General features: G+C 43.7%; 1 protein-coding gene across 1 annotated transcript in view; it reads right to left on the bottom strand.

Annotated features, from left to right (window-relative positions):
• OSTF1 (osteoclast stimulating factor 1) overlaps window positions 1-18,845 on the bottom strand; it is a 51,056-nt gene that overhangs the window by 26,057 nt on the left and 6,154 nt on the right. Inside the window, exon 2 of the mRNA XM_032427529.1 lies at window positions 2,463-2,509. Within this exon, the coding sequence (XP_032283420.1) occupies window positions 2,463-2,509 (47 nt within the window). The remainder of the gene's footprint in view (window positions 1-2,462; window positions 2,510-18,845) is intronic.

Here is an 18,845-nt window from a genome sequence, read left to right as displayed (position 1 = left end):
GAGATGGGTTCTACTGTGCATCTCTCTACTGTGCATCTAGACCGGAATGGTTTAAGAAGGGAAAGGGACAGAGGACTGCAGGGCTAGAAACAGGCTTGACCATAGGGGACTCTATCCCCTTCAATAAAGAGGTGAAGCAGATGATGGGAGCAAAGCTACATTGTAGGAAAATCAATCAGGCAGAAGAATGCAGATGGAATGGAGAAGCTGGAGTCCATGGGCCAGAAGCAAGAAAAAGCACATGAGAACCAAAAGAGGAGGAAGTCAGTGAGGAAGGACAAAGGTGATGACCAACAGGATACTGGGGGGGGGGGGGGGGGGCGGGAGTCATGTCTGGTCTCAAACTGAGTACATTCAGGTCCCTTCCTAGAGTGAGGGGGGGCTGCAAAGAATGATCTATTATACACTGACCAGCCCAGGAGGGCAGCTGATGAGCACCCCCCACCCCCACTTCTATCAACCTCGGGTGGTTTGCAACCTAGGAAACCACTGATTAGGACAATCAGACGCATGAAATGACAGCCTTCCTGTGAGCAGGGGACAAAGACAACAACTTCTGGGGCTCATACTTCCTTACCTTTTTGTGTTCCACCCACCACTCAATTCATATGTTGAAGTCCTAATCCTTAGTACCTCAGAATGTTGAGTGTATTTGGAGACAGATTCTTTAAAGAGGTAGTTAAATTAAAATTAGGTCATTCGAGTGAGCCCTAATCCATATATGACCGGTGTCCTTTTAAGAAGAGCGGACTGGGAAACTGACAAGCACAGAGGAAAGACGACGCACGTGGGGACACAGGGAGAACACAATCATCTAGGAGAGAGGCTCCTTGCCTCCAAAATTCTAAGAAAAATTTTTGTCAGTTAAGCCATGTAGTCTTGCAGGACCTTGTTCTGGCAGCCAGAGCAAGGTGACACGTGGCCCGTTCATTCCCCACTCCTCCGACACAGGGGTGATGCCGCTGAAACGTCCTGGTAAGAAGAATAAAAACCCGAGACCTACCTCTACCCACCCAACCCCTCTTGTTCCAGGAACACTGTGATGATAAAGTCTTGGGAGAACTCATCGGAACCCAAGCACACCCCCTATTAGCTGCATTCCCTGCTGCCGCTGACTGGCGCCCACACGTGCAAGCCTCCAAATATACATCTCGGTGCCCGCTCACAGCCAAATTCTGCAGATGGCTGATGAGGACACAGGCAGCCACACGGATTTGGAATTTGAGGGCCAGCCGCAGCCTGACGATAGTGAGTCAACGCTCGGCGCCATCTGGTTCTGTGCTACCCTCTGAGATGCTCGGCTCTGGGGACGACAGGGGACACGGCAAACCCAGACAAAGCCAGCGGCAAGCTGCTGTCCCCAGCACGAAGGCTCCCATCTCTAGTAAGTAAGACGGGAACGTCAAGAGAGCGGGTTTCCTTGCTCGGTCTCTTTCCTCTGCCTCCTAACCGTCTGGGCGTTCTGCTCCCACTCTTGCTCTGCTGGATGGTTTCCCTCAGGGAGAGTGGTTCTTCTAAAACGTATCTAATCAACCCTGGACTCAAAACCCTCCATCTTACCCCACGAGGCCCTACGTGATCTGCCCTCCCTCTCCACCCAAGCTCTCTGAACCCATCTCCTACCTCCCTCTCCTTTATTCACGACTTTCTAAGCTGCTGTTTTCCCTGCTGTTTCTAGAACCCACCAAAGACGCTCCTCACTGTTCCCTTGGCTCTCTCCCTTCCCTCAGGTCTCCACACGAATGTCACCTTTATAGAAAGCTCATCCCTGGACACCCTGCTGAAAATAACTCTTTCTCCACGAACCTTTTGGCCCCATACCCTCCTTATTTTTCTTCATAGCACCAATCAGGCCCTGATAGTCCTGTTCATTTGTCTGCTTACGGTCTGTCTCCCTCCACTGGGATGGGAGCTCCATGAGGCCACCCTTTCTGTTGATGTGGCACCATCCCCGAGGCCTGGGCCAGGGTCTGGCACATAGTAAGTGCTCACTAAACCAAGGATGGATGGGTGGATTGATGGATGGACACCAGAAACAGCAGAAACATAAAAAATTGCTCTAGATAGTTGGTAAAAGGTGCCCTTATGAGGTGGCCTGAAGTAGAGGGTCAACAGGAAGAACAAGGAAGGTCAGCGTGAAACCCACAGGAAGGATGACTAAGACAAGGTCACATGCTTTACATGTGGGTCACTTGGTGATTTTTAAAAGTGGGTGATGTCACCCTAGTGGAAAAAGCAACACAGGATGGACTACATGACCTCAAGGTGGGGAACACTTTCAGATCAACCCGAGGGACTTAGCTCTCACACCTCTGGACTGCATGGAAGTGACTGACCACCCATTCCTGTGAATCATTTACGGCTATCAGAGAAAAGGCAGGCCATTTAGGCCAGAGGAAGTATCTGAATGAAATCACCTTAGGTTTTTATGCCAATCTTGAAGTTAAAAATTGAATACTTACAGTTCTAGGTTCAAATGTGTAAAGAGCTCGGAACACTTTAACTTGCCCTAAAAGAGAGGGAATAAACAGCACATGATCAATTCTTTCATTTTAAGTTTACTCTAAATAGTATCATCCATTATATTCTTCAGAATCCCCTAATTAAAAGCCCATGTGAGAAATTTATTTTGGCATTCAGTGCTTTTTTTCCCCACAGAGAAGGTATTTTATAAATATTTATTAAATGAAGGCATGAATCAACACACCATCTCTGGGGATGATTCTGTTTCCCCTTCTCAAACAACAGGAGCTACAAAATTATTTGGACTCCGTCTCTGTCCTATACAGAGCCCTCCCAACCCTAAGATCTAAGTTTAAAAATCGAAAGGTAAGCATTTAACATAAAGAGATATTTAACGGGACAGTCAACAGCGGTTTAATATCCTTAAATCGATGATTTAGAATTTTGTATTTTTCAAAAGAGAATACCGTGGAGAAACACAGTATCTGTTGGAGAAACATGTGATTGCATTGAGTCCCAAAACAGAGTGCAGTAACTCAGCAAAGAGGTCATGAAAGCTGTTCTCCATTCTCCCAAAGAATCTCTCTCTTTATAGGCCCCTTTCCTGCATTTCTGCAACACCCTGTATTAGAATAAGTGATCTGCTGACTTGTCTCATTTGAGAGCAGGAACCCTGACTTGTTCCATTTCCCGGCATCCACCTAGCATATGGTAAGAACTTCATAAACGCTTCCTAAATGAATATGTAAGTAAAAGAACAAATTCAAACTGTAGGAAGGAGCCTACAGATAGAAAAAAAAAAAAGAGGACTTTTTATGAAATAAATATTTAGAAGGAATATCAAAATAGAAGGGCTACCTGTTTAAAATGAGGTAACAGCATGCCAAGAATCTTCAGAAAGAGCCGCCTAGTACAAGAGCATCACTCAGAACAGTGGTCTCCAAGGGGCGACACGGGAAGACTACTCTGGAAATTACTTACATTTTTTTATCTTATTCTTTTTCATTTCTATTTTAATTTGTTCCATATATTATGTTTTATAATATTAACAACAGAACAGGATACACATGCACCTTGTAGTACACATACATTTATCGGGAGTGAATACTCAAAACCTTTTGCTGGTAGAAAGTTAAGCATTATGAGGACAGGTACTTATATGTTTTGTGAGTGAGATATCCAAGTGCCGAGCAGAGTGCCTGGCAACATACTCATTTGTTGAATGGATGAATAAAGGAATAGAAACATGTACTTGAAAAAAAACACAAATACTGAAAACCAGCGGTTTAGAACAGCACTGTCCAATATAACTTCACGCGATGCTGGGAAGGTTCTTCCTCTGTGCTAGCCACATACAGCTACCGGGCACCTGAAATGTGGCGAGCGACTGCGAACTGATTTTTAAACATTATGTGATTTTAATTAAGTTAAATTACCACACGAGGCTGGTGGCTACATAGGGAACAAAGTAGGTTTAGAATATGAGAAAACGGGAAATGACCACGATGTCCACTGAGAGGGATGATGCAAATCAACTCTGATTCATCCTAAGAATGCTGCAGACAGATCTGCAGACACTGATGTAGCGAAGACCCTGCAAAATATTCAGTGAAAAAAAGCAGCTTACAGAGCAGTATGCCGAGTACCATTCCGTTCGTGTTGACAATATACACCCCTTGAATAATAGCACCGACTATGGGGAACTTCACCTTCTACTTTACAAATACTGTTTATATGCATTACGTTCAGCATGTATTACTTTTATAATCAATAAAAATAGTAGAGACACTTTCATGGCAGACGGCGGGGCTTGGGGGAGGTGGGGCTGGCAATCATTCTTTCTCCTAAATGCCCTATACAGTCGATCCCCTGCTCAGATCCCTTGTGACTTACTTAGCATGTTTGCAAAAAAGACATTATTTTTGCAATCTGAGTTCTAATGCCACTTCTTCCCTGCTCTTCTAGTGGGGGAGGCTAATAGGCAGAAGCAAATGTGAAATCTTTTTTCTTCTGGAGTATGTTTTTTACACACACCCGCAGTCCTGAGAAAGGAAATACCAAACGGAAGAAGAGCTGCCAGGAGAAATATCTGCTGACCTGACTGTCTCTCAGAGAGGGGAGATCAGTTATCTCGATTACTTCAAACTTTCCAGAGAGAAGTTACACAAGGAAGCAGTCCACCAGCGACCAAAACCAATAATGACAGAACTTTCCTGTCCCTTTGAGGGAATGGCAGCAATGAGATGGGCTATAGCTAATTGTGGAAACCAGATCCAATGGGAATTTAATGAGCTTAGATAAAATTCAATACAAATTAAAGAACATGAACAAACATACTTGGGGTGCCTGGGTGGCTCAATCAGTGAAGCGTCTGCCTTGGGCTCAGGTCATGATCCCGGGGTCCCGGGATTGAGCCCCGCATCGGGCTCCCTGTGCAGTGGGGAGCCTGCTTCTGCCCCTCCCTGCGCTTCCCCCTGCTCCTTCTCTCTCTCTCTCAAATAAATAAATAATGTTTAAAAATAAATAAATGAATACTTGGGAGTGTGACTAAGCCACTGATTTTTTTAACTGTATCTTTTGTGACTGTCCAACTTAAAATGTTCATAACTCAAAGGAAGTGGAAGATTTCTTTGCATTTTGACTTATACTACACATTGACCATCAGGCCACTCTTTTAGGCTATTACGTGAGGGAACATTCTCTCTCTGTGCGAAGCTGTAGAAAACACTTTCACCTCCACGATCCTATTTATTGGCTAATATTGGGACATTAGCCTCGGGAGGCTCCCTTTTAATCCATAGATTATAAAAGTTCTGGGCCTTAATTTATTCAATTCTCAAACCTGAGTCCAACAGAAATGAAAGAATGCCAAAGAAACAGCCAGGGGATAGGAAAGAACTGCATAAAGATGAAAAACAGATGACTTTCATGATTACAGCTTACCAACCCTGGATAGTCTCTCAAGAGAATAACAATTAATGGTAGGTAATTCACTGAGCATCTTTACATCATATTTAATTTAACTGTTCTGTAGGTGCATGGGTTCACACAGAGCAGTAAAGGGAAGAAATCAGGGTACGCTGGGTTTCTATCGTATTGTCCTCGCAGACATCTAAAAAAACCATGAATCATCAAGAGCACGCAATGATCAATTGCAAATATATTTAAAGAAGGCAGATTCACAAACATAAAATTGTGGTGTTCTTGGGTGGGCAGGGAGGCTAAATCAGATGCCTTCTCCGGGCCCCCTCCGCCTTGACCATTTTCTCAGGGAAGTCTGGTGACATGTGACAAAGAGAGAACGTGGAACTGAGAAGTATGCATTACCTGAAATCACCCTGGAATTCACCCTGAATGAAGACTGGGAAGGGGCCCAATCTTCTGTCCCATGCTTTCAGGGAATCTTGCGTGAATAGTATTCAGGATTTCAGGCCTCCTGCTGTCAGCAAGATAAGCAGATTCCATTCCCCCCCCCCCCCCCCCCCCCCAGGGCAGCTGGGCCCTGCTGGCTTTTCACTTTGCGGGCTCTTCACCTTGCCAGACGCACCCTTCCCTTTTCTCTGCAAGCCCACCCTGCCGCCACAGAGAAGGGCTGAGCGCGCTGGTCATCAGCCAAACACCGCTGGCCTCTGGAGTGAAGGCCAACCCCAGAGGACAGTAAAGGAATCCTAGTCCACAGCAGTCGAGGCAGATAGCGGGAAGGGGGTCTGGGACAGCGTGCTGTGCAGGCAAAGGGGAAGAGACTTTTCTGAGGTCTGCCAACAGAGTATGCACAGATGCGGTTCTGCGGCCCTGATACTGCACTTAGCAGGGCCTGGAGCGTACAGCTTCTAGAGTATTCTCTGTTGGTGAAGGCACAGAGAAGCTTGTAGAGGGAGCCACGGTGACAGCATTACCAAAGGACCACTCGCTCTAATGGGTGGACATACCATAAACAGCAAAAGGAATGACTATTCAAAATATCCAAACTTAGTTATATCTGCAACAGATCGTCCACTTCATTTCCATTCTGCTTAAAAACACTGGAAGGCCCAAGACATTTTAGAGGGACTTCATTTAAAATGGCCATGACAGGGGCACCTGGATGGCACGGTCAGTTAAACAGCTGCCTTCGGCTCAGGTCATGATCTCAGGGTCCTGGGATCGAGTCCCGCATTGGGCCCCCTGCTCAGCGGGGAGCCTGCTTCTCCCTCTGCCTCTGCCCCCCACTTGTGCTCGCTCTCTCTCGCTCTCTCAAATAAATAATCTTTAAAAAAATTAAAAATTAAAAAAAAATAAAATGGCTGTGACAAGTACTACATACCCACTATGATAGTTAAAACAAAAAATACTAGCAATGCTAAGTGTTCAGAAGGATATAGAACAACTGGAATTCTCAGACGGTATCAGTGGGTGTGTAAACTGGTACGACGGCTAGAGAAAATTCTTTGCCAGTGATATTCATTCATTTTTTGGAAGTGTTCACATGCCTTTGATATCTTAAATTCCATTTCTGGGAAAAGAACTTAACTAGGAAACCCTCGTCTCATCCTTTGTGGATCCAAAACACTGCGTACAAAAATGACCCCTCCCAGACGATGTCACTATCCCCAGAGGACAGGGAGTGTCAACATTTTTTAACTGTCCATCATGAAAATAATTTAGTGACTTTCAAAAATATAAAACAGAACAGAAATGACCAGGGTACGGTACACATGGCAGAAATGATTATGGTTTGGGAAATTTTTATTTCGTGGGGGACTAGACAGATGGATGGAGAGATTCATGTTTATTCTAGCAATTTTACCAAATACACCTTTTGGCATACTGCCAAATGGCCAAATATGAAAATCAATATTTGCCAAAGCCAAACGCTGCTTTACAGAGGGGACTGTTGGGAAACAAGAAAAAATCTGAAATGTTACTTAAAAAATGCATTATGATTACAATTTTATTATTAAAAATTCTGGCAGACCCATTTTAAACGTTTGACAGAAAGGGCAGGAACCATAATTCCTCAGCATGACCAACTGTAGCCTGATGAGACTTTTGCAAAACTAAATAAATGCTCTAAAAATCAGGTCTGCGTAAAAGCAAGATCTTTTGGTGCCAGCATCGCTGTTGCCTGTGAGGATTCTGCCAGGGAGTTAGCAAGCCTTCCTTCCTCCCTGACAGAAACAGAGTGAGGTCAAGACTTCCCTCCTCTTCACCTCCTGGGCCTGAAGACTTGCTTAATGCTGATGGTGCAATTTCACCGAAGCCTATCCCACAAAGAAGACAACGGTTTCCCCCAAAATATTAGCAACTGTCCTCTCTCAATGTTGATGCTCAATCTACACCTATAATTTTTAATATCTATATCATCATTTTTAGACATATAGAATTCACTGCCTCACCATCATCAATTTTTGCAGTATTTTATTTTCCAATAAAAAATATACATTGATACTTTCAGTTGACTGAATCTCCATATACAAAGCATAAAAGGGGATAAAAAAAGTATAAAAGGGGACACGGCAACAGTTACATTTAGAGTATTTACCTGCTTTTCAAAGTGAATATTACGGTAATAAATGCAAATGGTATGCCCTGTTTGCATTACTGTTGCCACCTCATGGTTAGACAGGAGGGTTATCTATGCGATCTACAATCTTCGTTCAAGTACAAGTCTAGGTGTGCCAGAATGAACAATGAAGTAAGGCATTCCACCATTTGACCAGTGAGCCGAAGCCGACTGGCAGATTTAGGAAGAAATTTGAGGCTAAGGTGAACTTCATGGTCTAGTGTGTGTGTGTGCGTGTGTGTGTATATACTTCTGTATGTATCAGACGATTAAATAAAATATGTATCTTCCTGAAGATCAAAGTCAAAAAAAAGTTTGAAAGTGACCCCCTCTACACTATCTGATCAAATTAGGGATTTATACAGGACTCTCTAAAGAGTGAGTGCTATTCCCTCTACTTTGTGGGTTTCAAGATTCAGCTAGCATATAAAAACTAATATTCTCCCATCTGCCCCAGAGAGTTCAAACCAATAGAGGAGTTTTTGAAAAGAAAGAAGAGGAAGAGAATTATTTGAACAAGGGAGCATCATGGAAAACCAAGAATTTACCATATACACCCGAGTTCTCGTATTTGTCTAAGAGAATGCAGGGAATATCACTTCTTCATTTATACCCTGTGGGTATGAAAAACCTGTCACCCACCTTCGAATATTCTCAGGGCAAATAAAAATATTAATGTTATTTCTACTAAACATATTTAAAATTTCTATTAAACATGCATGATGAAACAGGATGTTTTCTGCTCAAAAACAAAACACAGGGAGTCTATGTGATAGCATCCAAGAGTCAAGGCCATCATTTTGACTGTGCGGTAAGAGGAAACAGCTGTGCTCTGCTGGGCCAACACAGGCTCCCCTGGGCTTTGTGGATTCCAACGCCCATAAATGAGGTGGTTAGCTCACAACAGGCTTCTGGGTGAAGATCTCTTCACGTCATTCCACAAAAGCACACTGCTCTTGAAGATAAAACACAGAGGCTTTCATCCTTGTAGAGAACACCATCTTGTGAGCACAGCAATGTCTAAGAGTTTCCAGTGTAAAAGAATAAGTCTTGGGGTGCCTGGGTGGCTCAGTCATTAAGCATCTGCCTTTGGCTCAGGTCATGATTCCAGAGTCCTGGGATCGAGCCCCGCATCCGGCTCCCTGCTCCGCGGGAAGCCTGCTTCTCCCTCCCCGTTCCCCCTGCTTGTATTCCCCCTCTTGCTGTGTCTCTCTCTGTGAAATAAATAAATAAAATCTTTAAAAAAAAAAAAAGAGTAAGTCTCCTCCCTCATACTTATATTCTTGGATTAACGAAATCAAATCCAATGAATCCTATTTGCATATATACCTATAAAGGATATAACTAATAAAAAAGAATATGAACATAATATTTTCATCCCTTACACCTTACATCCCTTACACCAACACCACCTCTTTCTTGCCGCCTCCCCTCATCCAATCCAAAAAAAAAAAAACAAACAAACTGAAGAATTTGAAACATGTCTTGATTTCAGCTGCAGGAATGGCAGACTCGTTAAAAACAGTAGCCAGTGTGTTTTCTGACAAGAGGGTTCTGTTTATTAACACTGTGCCTTTCTTATCCATTTTTTCCTTTGCTTAAACTTTTCAGTGCCTTTCAGCAAACCTGGTGACTTTTACGTCTTCAGGAGCCATAACTGCTGGTTATTTTTATTTCCTCTCCATGGTCTAACATAAAAGTCCCAAAGAGCAAAATTTCAAATGACACGCTCATTGTCAACTATGTCTTGACTGGCTAAACATTAGAGAGGGAGCAATGGCCCCCTAAAGACCCTTTACTCCCAGACAAACTGCTTCCAAAGTCACTCTGAGGAGACCCGCGGGAAAGAATGTTAGAAAAATCTTTATTTCAGTCCTTGGAATTTAACTAAAAAAGGCGACACTGGTCACGCCACTTCCTGCAAAAGGCAAGATGAACCCGGGGGCCAACCCATGACAGCAACAACTGGTTACTCTATGACCCAGGAACTAAGTCGGTTTTGCATTTTTTAATGGTTGGGAGCAAGGCGGAGGATCAAAAAATATTAATATTTCAAGACACGTGAAAATCATCTGAAATTTAAATTGCAGTGTCCATAAATACAGTTTTATTGGAACAGACCCGTATTTGCACACCGTCTATGACTGCTTTCACTCTACGATGGCAGAGTTGAATAGTTGCAACAGAAACCATCTGTGACCCACAAAGCCTAAAATATTTCCTAATTGGACCTTTATCGAAGAAAGTCTGCTTCCCCCATCCTCTGGTCCCTTTTCCTGTTGGTAACAAGTCAGACCACAGGAGCATCATAGCATGAAGCATCCAAATCTGCCTCTCACAGACTCCACAAGCAGTGTGGTTTCACATCCTATGTGAAATGATTGGTTATCTATACACCCAAAGTTGAAACGGAAGATCCTGACACTAAAATCTTTCATCCAAAATGGTATTACCCATCTAAACTCATGTTTATGGGACACCTACCATGTGCCAGGCACCATACAAAGTGCTGATTTACCCCAACTCATTTAATCCTCAAAGTGTAATCCTGGGCCGTAAATACTTTATGTATTTCGCCCATTTTACAGCTGAGAAAACTGAGGTTAGAGAAGGCAAGTAGCTACTCCAGGTCTACACACCTAGAAAGGGGACAGAGATAGGGTTTAAACCCAGGCCATCTGACTCCAGAGCTCATGCTCTGAACTCTGGATGTAGCTCAGAAAGATGTGAGCTTTCAATGCCCGCATGCTGGGATTAAGCGAGACGAAACAAATCAATGTACATAAAGCACTGAGTGCTGTTCCTGAGGCATTTTCTGTGCCCACAAGTGTTAGCTGTTATTAATTACTACAAATCTTTAGTTACTTTGGGGGGTTATTCCTTGCGTCTTTATACTCAATAGCAAGACAGCCATTTACCCAAATCCCATTCCTGTGTATCTGAGAATTTAACATTTACAACACCCCTGCAGAGAAATCTTCATGCTTTTGTTAAGCAAACAAAGCATAAAATGTAATATCATACCTCTTAGGGACTATTCAAGGATTCAATGTGAGTTTTAAATTGTCATTTTTGAACCCTATAGCTATTGTCTTTCATCTGCTCAAGCTCTTGTCTTTAATCTGCTCAAGCCACCATAACAAAATGCCACAGACTGGGTGTTCTAAACAACAAGACATTAATTTCTCACAGTTCTGGAGGCTGAGAAGTCCAACATCAAGATACTACCCAATTTGGTTTCCGGTGAGAACCCTCTTCCTGGCACGCAGATGGCGGGCTGCCCACCGTGTGCTCACATGACCTTTCCTGTGTGCAAGGACACAGAGAGATTCGCTCTTAGGAAATCACTAACCCCACCACGTGGACCCCACCTTCATGACTTACTCTAAACCTAAATGCTTCCCCAAGGCCCATCTCCAAATACCACCACATTGGGGTTTAGGGCTTTGACATACGAACTTTGGGGGCACATAAACATTCAGCCCACAACAGCTATGAATATAGAATTACAGAAAAAAGAGAACATGTAACTGTGTACACATGTTGGAACAGAGGTCCAACAATAATAATAAAAGGTTTATCATGACCTTTAAAAATCAGCTTTTTGGGGGGCTTCTGGGGAGTCTGCTTGAGATTCTCTCCCTCTCCTTCTGCCCCTCCCCCAGTCGCAGAGCACACACACACCCCTTTTTCTCTCTCTCTCAAAAAAAAAAAAAAATCAGCTCTTTGGGGATACGCTTGTGCTTTATTTAGTGTTACATAAAAAAGGCTGGTGGTAATATTACATTTATGATCACCTGTACAAAACAAAAATATGTATGGAAGAAACAGTAGAAGAAAATAATATCAAAATGCTAACAGTTACTTTGGGTGATACAACTATGAGCCATGTTCATTTTCTCCCTTTATTTTCTCTGTTCACAAAGAATAAGAATCCCACATATTATCAGGAAAACATGTTTTCTTTTAATGCCCTATTGAAGCATAACTTACATGTTATTTGTATTCTATCAGCAGGGTATTTTTTATTTTTTTATATTTTAAAGATTTTATTTATTTAAGAGAGCGTGCACACATGAGCTGGGGGGGACGAGGTGTGCACTGAGCACTGAGCCAGAGGCGGGGCTCGATCTCACGACCCTGAGATCATGACCTGAGACAAAACCAAGAGTCTGAGGCTTAACCGAGTGAGCCACCCAGGTGCCCCAGCAGGGTTTGTTTTTTAGTATGAGTCCTCTTTGTCTCCTTGATCTCACCACACACACACACACACACACACACACACACACACACACACCACTGGAGAGACAACCAAACACAATGCTAACTGTGGTTAGAGGAGAATACAGGTGGCCGGAAATATACAGCCCGCTGACAGTGGGGAGACTCGTAGGTCAGTGCAGGCTCTACCAGAGGTGACATCCATTTTGTTTCTGGAAGGATAAGAGGAGTTGCCAAAGAAAGAGGGTCTGGGTAGACCCAGAATATGGACCCAGAGGGCTGGAGACCAGGACGGATGGTGGAGGAAACATCAAGGAGATCCACGTACCTGAGGCCAGGTGGGAGAAATGCCGACTGGGGACGTGAGCACAGACAGGGCAGAGGTTTCTCAAATGTTTCTGAGACCCACATTAAGAAATACATTGTACATCAGAGCTCAGGAAACACACACACAATGAAAAAATGTTTCACAAAAAAATACTTATCCTTACTTTTGAGTGATTCTCTCTAAAATTTTCTATTCTTGCTCTATTCTCTTTCCTTCTTTCTTATTAAGATGCTAGTCATGACAGGGGCGCCTGGGTGGTTCAGTCGGTTAAACATCTGACTCTTGGATTTGGCTCAGGTCACGATCTCAGGGTTGTGAGATCGAGTCCCCATGAAGGGCTCCGCGTTCATTGGAGAGTTAGCTTGAGATTCTCTCCCTCTCCTTCTGTCCCCCCCACCCCATGCTCATTCTTGTGCTCTCTCTCCAAAATAAATAAATCTAAAAAAAAAAAAAAGATGCTAGTCGTGACAAACTATACAGACTTCATGACCTACCACTGGGTCACCACTCACAGTCTGAAAAAACACGAGGCCAGAGCATTTAATATATGTGTGTAACCACTGTCCAGAGACCAAATGGAAATTTATTCAGATTTAGGTATCTGGTACTCTTGGCAATAATGAAACACTCTCGGAATACAAAATATTAAAAATGGCCTTGGAAATTATTTTTCATTCAAGAGAATTTTTTTTTTATTTGAGCAAATAATAAATGGACAAGCTTAAAACTTAAGACTTCATGAACGCCCAATTCATTGGAAAATTACAGTTGTACTTAGAGGAGATAAAAAGTTGCCAAAAAAAAAAAGTTGCCTTGGTCTTAGCCCTCTAATAAAGACTCATGCTAGCAAGACAACAGGATGATAAAAATGTCTCCTTTATTTAAAACAGAACCCCTTTAAAACCTGAGAGAGGGACAAAGATATACATTGTAGCTAAGAACAAAAAAAAGAAAATCTCTAGAGATATAGACCCAAGCTTAAACAAGGTGCTTACTTGAAGCTTACCTGATAGACATACAGGGGCCAGAGCTGTAGCTGAGGGCATTTTTCGATTTCTAGTCAACACGAGAACTCCCGTATAACAATACAAACTCTGGATGAATGAGAAATATTATCAAACACAGCGGGAAAAACTTAGTAGAGAGCAATGAATGAGCAATAACCTTGAAACTGAGCTCCTCTCCATTCAGGAAACAAAAGGATTCAAATTTTCTTCAGCAGCACATACAAGAAACTCTGCCAAAACGCATATCCAAAATTACAACAGAACCATCTATAGGAAACCAACAGAAGGTCTACGACAGTTACTTCTTCCAACATCATCTACTTACTAAGACAACAGCCTTTAAACCAAATTATTTCCCTAATTTCATCTTCTCTCAAGACACACAACGGTGCCCCTTCACAAGGCTCACTAAGTGCTCCTGAGGGTTGAGTTCCAGATCATGAAAGTGGTGAGCCTCACTTGGTGGCCCTGGAAACGTTGGCCAGGACACCCTGGTGGGAGATCTGCCCACCCGCCATCCCAGGGCCCCGCATGGCCCCTTGCTGAAGGCTTGGCCCAGGCAAGGGGATACCCCAGGTGATCCATGCCTCCTCCCAACTTGCCTGGTCCCCAAAGTCCAGAATGTTTATGGAAATGAGGGTCTAGATAGAAGTCTGGACGTCTGGGAAGACCCAAAGAGTCCAAGTGACTCCCAGAAAAGGCCAGGGGAGAATGTTAAACTCAAAGAAATGTTCAGGTATTTTCCCAAACCAGAATCAGCCCTTGGGGAGGAGGAAGAAGGAAGCTGAGAGAGAATGGAGTTGGATTTCCCCTAGAGAGTGGCAAGGCAGGACAAATGAAAAGCTGTGGTTTTCTAGGGTTGTAATTAAAACAGGGTAATTACAGGACCATTCTTATGAAAATCTCCCTCCCTCTCAAGGCCTGGGCGGGAGCCCATGATAGCACTCCCCAGGGTCATATACTTAAGACTCAGCGACTAACCTCAGCAGCTCTAAGACCCACAGCACCTTTCACACCCACTCCTGGGGCTGCAACGTGCTCCCAGATTTTGTGTGTGTTGTTAACTCTTTTTCATTAATGGATGCCCAGAAGATCATTTATCATTTTATGAACATGGGGTCATCGGTCGGGGGAAGGCAGGGGACTGAGACACTGGAATTTGTCCTAAAATGTCTAGGAACACCCCTACCCCTTCCCAAACCCTTGAGTCTGAAGAAACATTTGCTGTTTACAATGTGGATGGGATGACAGTGAAAATCACCTCTGTCCACAGGGACAGAAGAGGGAAAATCCAATGCTCTCCAGGACACTGGCTTCCCAGCAATATGAAGCAGCTGTGTAAATTGCAGGCTTTCATAATAATTACTAGGAATTTGCTCTTCTTTGGTGCCCAGTGTCCAGCTGCAGAAGTAAGCAACCTGCCTTAGCTCATCATCTGTTCCAACAAATTGCAGTTCTTTACCTACGGTCTTAAGACATTTGGTAGAAAATTAACACTCAATTTTTAATTACAAACAAAGGTTTTTTTTTTTTTTGAGTTCTAAAATTATAGCAATAACATTTATTCCCATCAGTACAATGCTACATTCGTAAATTTGTCATTATATCCCTATGAGTATATAAATGTTATTTTCTTAAAAAAAAAAAAAAAAAAAGAGGAGCACCTGGGTGGCGCAGTTGGTTAAGCATCCAACTCTTGGTTTCAGGTCAGGGTCGTGACATCAAACCCCACTTGGGGCTCCACGCTGAGCATGGAGGCTGCCTGAGATTTGTCTCTCCCTCTCCCTCTGCCCCTCCCACTCATGTGTGTGAACTTGCCCTCTCTCTCCCTCTCTCTCTCTCTCAGATAAATTAAAAAAAAAAAAAGCTTCTGGTTTCTGTGTGAGCCCTATATAACTTACAACGTGATGGGTGGGCTTAGAACCACTCTCTTAGAGAAAGAACTGTCCCTCTTTCAGAAAGAAGCTCTGAAACCCTCCTTCCTGGAATGAAATATAAGAATTTCTACAAAGCAAGCTCTAAACTTGAATCCATGGCTTAAAACGGTCAACTCCAAAACAGACAGGAAAAAGTAAGATGGGAGAATAATATTTTGCAGAGACTTAATTTCAAAAAGCTAGCAGAATATATATATTCTTAGACCTCAAATCTACAGACTTGATGTTACTGAGTTGCAGTTAACTTTGTATGTTTTCCAAACATTTAAAAATCCTCAACGTCTCAGGGCGCCTGGGTGGCTCAATCGTTAAGCGTCTGCCTTCGGCTCAGGTCATGATCCCGGGGTCCTGGGATCGAGCCCTCCATCGGGCTCCCTGTTCGGCGGGAATCCTGCTTCTCCCTCTCCCTCTGCCCCTGCTTGTGTTCCCTCTCTCGCTGTGTCTCTCTCTGTCAAATAAATAAATAAAATCTTAAAAAAAAAAAGAAAAAAGGCCTCAACATCTCAACAGCCGTTCATGAGTGACCACATTTTTTTTTTCAAGGGTCCAACTGGACCTCTCATGGGACACATTTCTGCAGGGCCACCTGAGGTTATCTTCCTCTAGGGAAACTGCAAAAAGAACAAAACAACACACAAACAAAAACAAACTCCATTGTCCTGTGTAGTTAGTCTAAGTGAAATCAGATCAGGTGGGACGCCTGGATGGCTCAGTGGGTTATGTGTCTGACTCTTGATTTCGGCTCAGGTCATGATCTCAGGGGTCATGATCTTGGGGTCGTGAGATGGAGCCCTGCAATGGGCTCGGCACTCAGTGGGGAGTCTGCTTGAGATTCTCTTCCTCTGCCTCTGTCCCGCCCCCTGCTCATGCTCTCTCTCTCCCTCTCTCAACCTCTCTCAAATAAATAAAATTAAAAAAAAAAAAAAAAGAGTAGACACAGACCCACACTAATCTTTGGGTCACAGTAAGTCAGAAAGGCACAGGTGTATTAGCCAAAGGTCCCCGTGATATGGAGCATGTACCCAAGAAGGGAAAAAGCAGGCCAATGACAAGGACTCAGGATGGACTAAGGAGCAGATTTCCTAGTGCCAGTAAACAAAAAGAGTGCTAGACCAGATGTCAAGACACAGGAGAGACCTCGTACCGAGCAAAAATCAGAAAATGGGCAGGAGCCCATTGTGGAGAATAGAGCTCCTACCAAGCCAGTGTCAATTGCTAGGCACCCTTCAGAGCCCCAAAACTTAGGTACAGAATTGGTCTTCGAGAGTAGGAAGGCATTAGGCAAGGACTAGAGGCAGCCCTGTCGAGGGGACAGGCTCCCTGAAAGAGGAAGTGAGCAAGCTCCCTAAGCAGCGACTCCCACTTCATGGTTCAGCTTAAAGGAGGCCCAGGTCCCAGTGGGCAGCTGCTGCTTGGTCCGGTTTAGAACCTGAGTGCAGAGGAATCAAAGAGAATGATTTATTCCCTAACAGAAAAATAAGGTTGAGAACAATGTCAACTTTGACGCACCATTCAGAGAATGAACTCTGGAGGGACAGGTTTCTGTTTGTGTTCCACAGCCAGCTTCCTTACCTAAAAAAAAAAAAAAACCAGCAAGAATACCTTCTGCTCCCGGGGTTACTATCGACAAACTTGCACTGACTCATCAAAACAACAGGCCTAAATGCAGCCACAGAATCCTGCCAACCTGCGTAGGCAACATTTTAGAGATCGTCTTAAGATTCTGGTTTTTTCAAGCAAGGGAGTCTAAGACTCTCTGGAACCTTCCAAATCCGGAGTCTGAGACCCCTGCAAACTGTGGCAAAAGGCCAGAGGGGCTTCTCTCAGCCTGGCCACCCCTACCCATGCTGGGGGAGCTGGGACTTGGAGGCGGGTCCTCCCCAAGTAATGGATTAGGTCAGGAGGTTCCTGGAAGACACAGCCACTCCAGAATACTCTCCAGGCGGAAGTCAGTTCTCTGTCTGATGCAAGTGAGTTGATTTAAGTCTCTCCTCCTCCATGAGGGAATCCCTCAATAGAATCCACAAGTTTCCCAGAACCAAGCAAAACCCCTGGAGTGGAGGGATGCCAGAAAGACCTGCCTTCAGATTCTTGTAAGGGGCCTGGGACAGACCCTCCAGCAGGAGAATACACCAGTTGGTCTCTAGGTCTTCCTTATTTTAAATTCAAATCACCTCAGGCTCCCTGGAAATCAGGAGCAAGAGACTAGGAAAGGACTCCTGCTCAGTGCACTCTTTGGTCCCAAGAATATTAAATCTAAGTAGTTTATCAAATTCTAAGGGATGCTAATGAGTTTTAAAATCCCATGCTAATCAAAATGCACAAATACAAAACTCTTCCCCCCCCAACTCCTACCCCAAGAGCAAGATGAGGAATTTGCCTTTGTGACTTTCTAAAAATTCTACAGATGCCCAAACATAAAGTGGGAAATGACAAGCGAGAATCCATTAAGAGGAAGTGGCCACAGCAGTCCCAGCAGTGACTGAAGTGACTTTAAGCCGTGACCCTCTTTAACACACGGCTGCCCCCTAAACACCACAGTTATTGTTAACGTCCTGACAAACGGACACGCAGATGCAAACACAGAGGACCGACATGCTGGCACTCAAAGTCTCACTTTCTGCGTGCAAAGTACGGTTTTCCACAAACTATTACGCTAGGCAAATGGCCTTCTCTTTAATTCGGAAGAAATTTCTCCAGGTCACAGCTTCCATGTGTGACTACCACGTTTCTCTGGCTTCTCTGAGGCAAATGAAGATAAGAGGACGTCAAGTTATCTCATTTTGCCCCAAGTGACCTTATTTTGCCCGAGTTAAATGACGGTCCCCCCCTCTTTTGCCTACAAACTCTGACACAGCATTCCAGATTCTGTTTAAATTCCCCCTCTTAGGTGACACCCTCCCAGCTTCCTCAAACTCTCTGCCTTGGACTGCCCAGCCTTTTGATTCCTATCTGCTATCACATGCACTACAAAGTTTCTGTTTAAAGCATGCTCACACATTTTCTGGTAGGAAGGTCAACTGGTAAAACCCTTTTTGGAGAGCATTTTGGAAATGTCTATGAAAACGACAATGCACGTACCCTCTGATACAACAATCCCACTGCCAGGACTTTCTCTTGTGGATTTACTCCCACCCAAGTAAGCAACAAGGCTGTTGTAACTATCTCAATGTGGAAATAATCTAAATGTGCAATAATGTGGGTTTGAATTAATAGATACAAAGGACTATCACGCCTCGTTCAAAAGAATAGGGGGAGCTCTCTGGGTACTGTTATCTGTAATTTTTCCCCCAAACTCCTTCAATATATTTGATTATCTTTTTTTGCAGCTCTTTTGAAAATTTTTT

The sequence above is a fragment of the Phoca vitulina genome, unplaced genomic scaffold, assembly GCF_004348235.1.
Source record: "Phoca vitulina isolate PV1807 unplaced genomic scaffold, GSC_HSeal_1.0 scaffold37, whole genome shotgun sequence".
Classification (NCBI taxonomy): Eukaryota; Metazoa; Chordata; class Mammalia; order Carnivora; family Phocidae; genus Phoca; species Phoca vitulina.
Note: the sequence above shows the minus strand (reverse complement) of the source record. Positions and strands in the feature narration are given on the sequence as shown.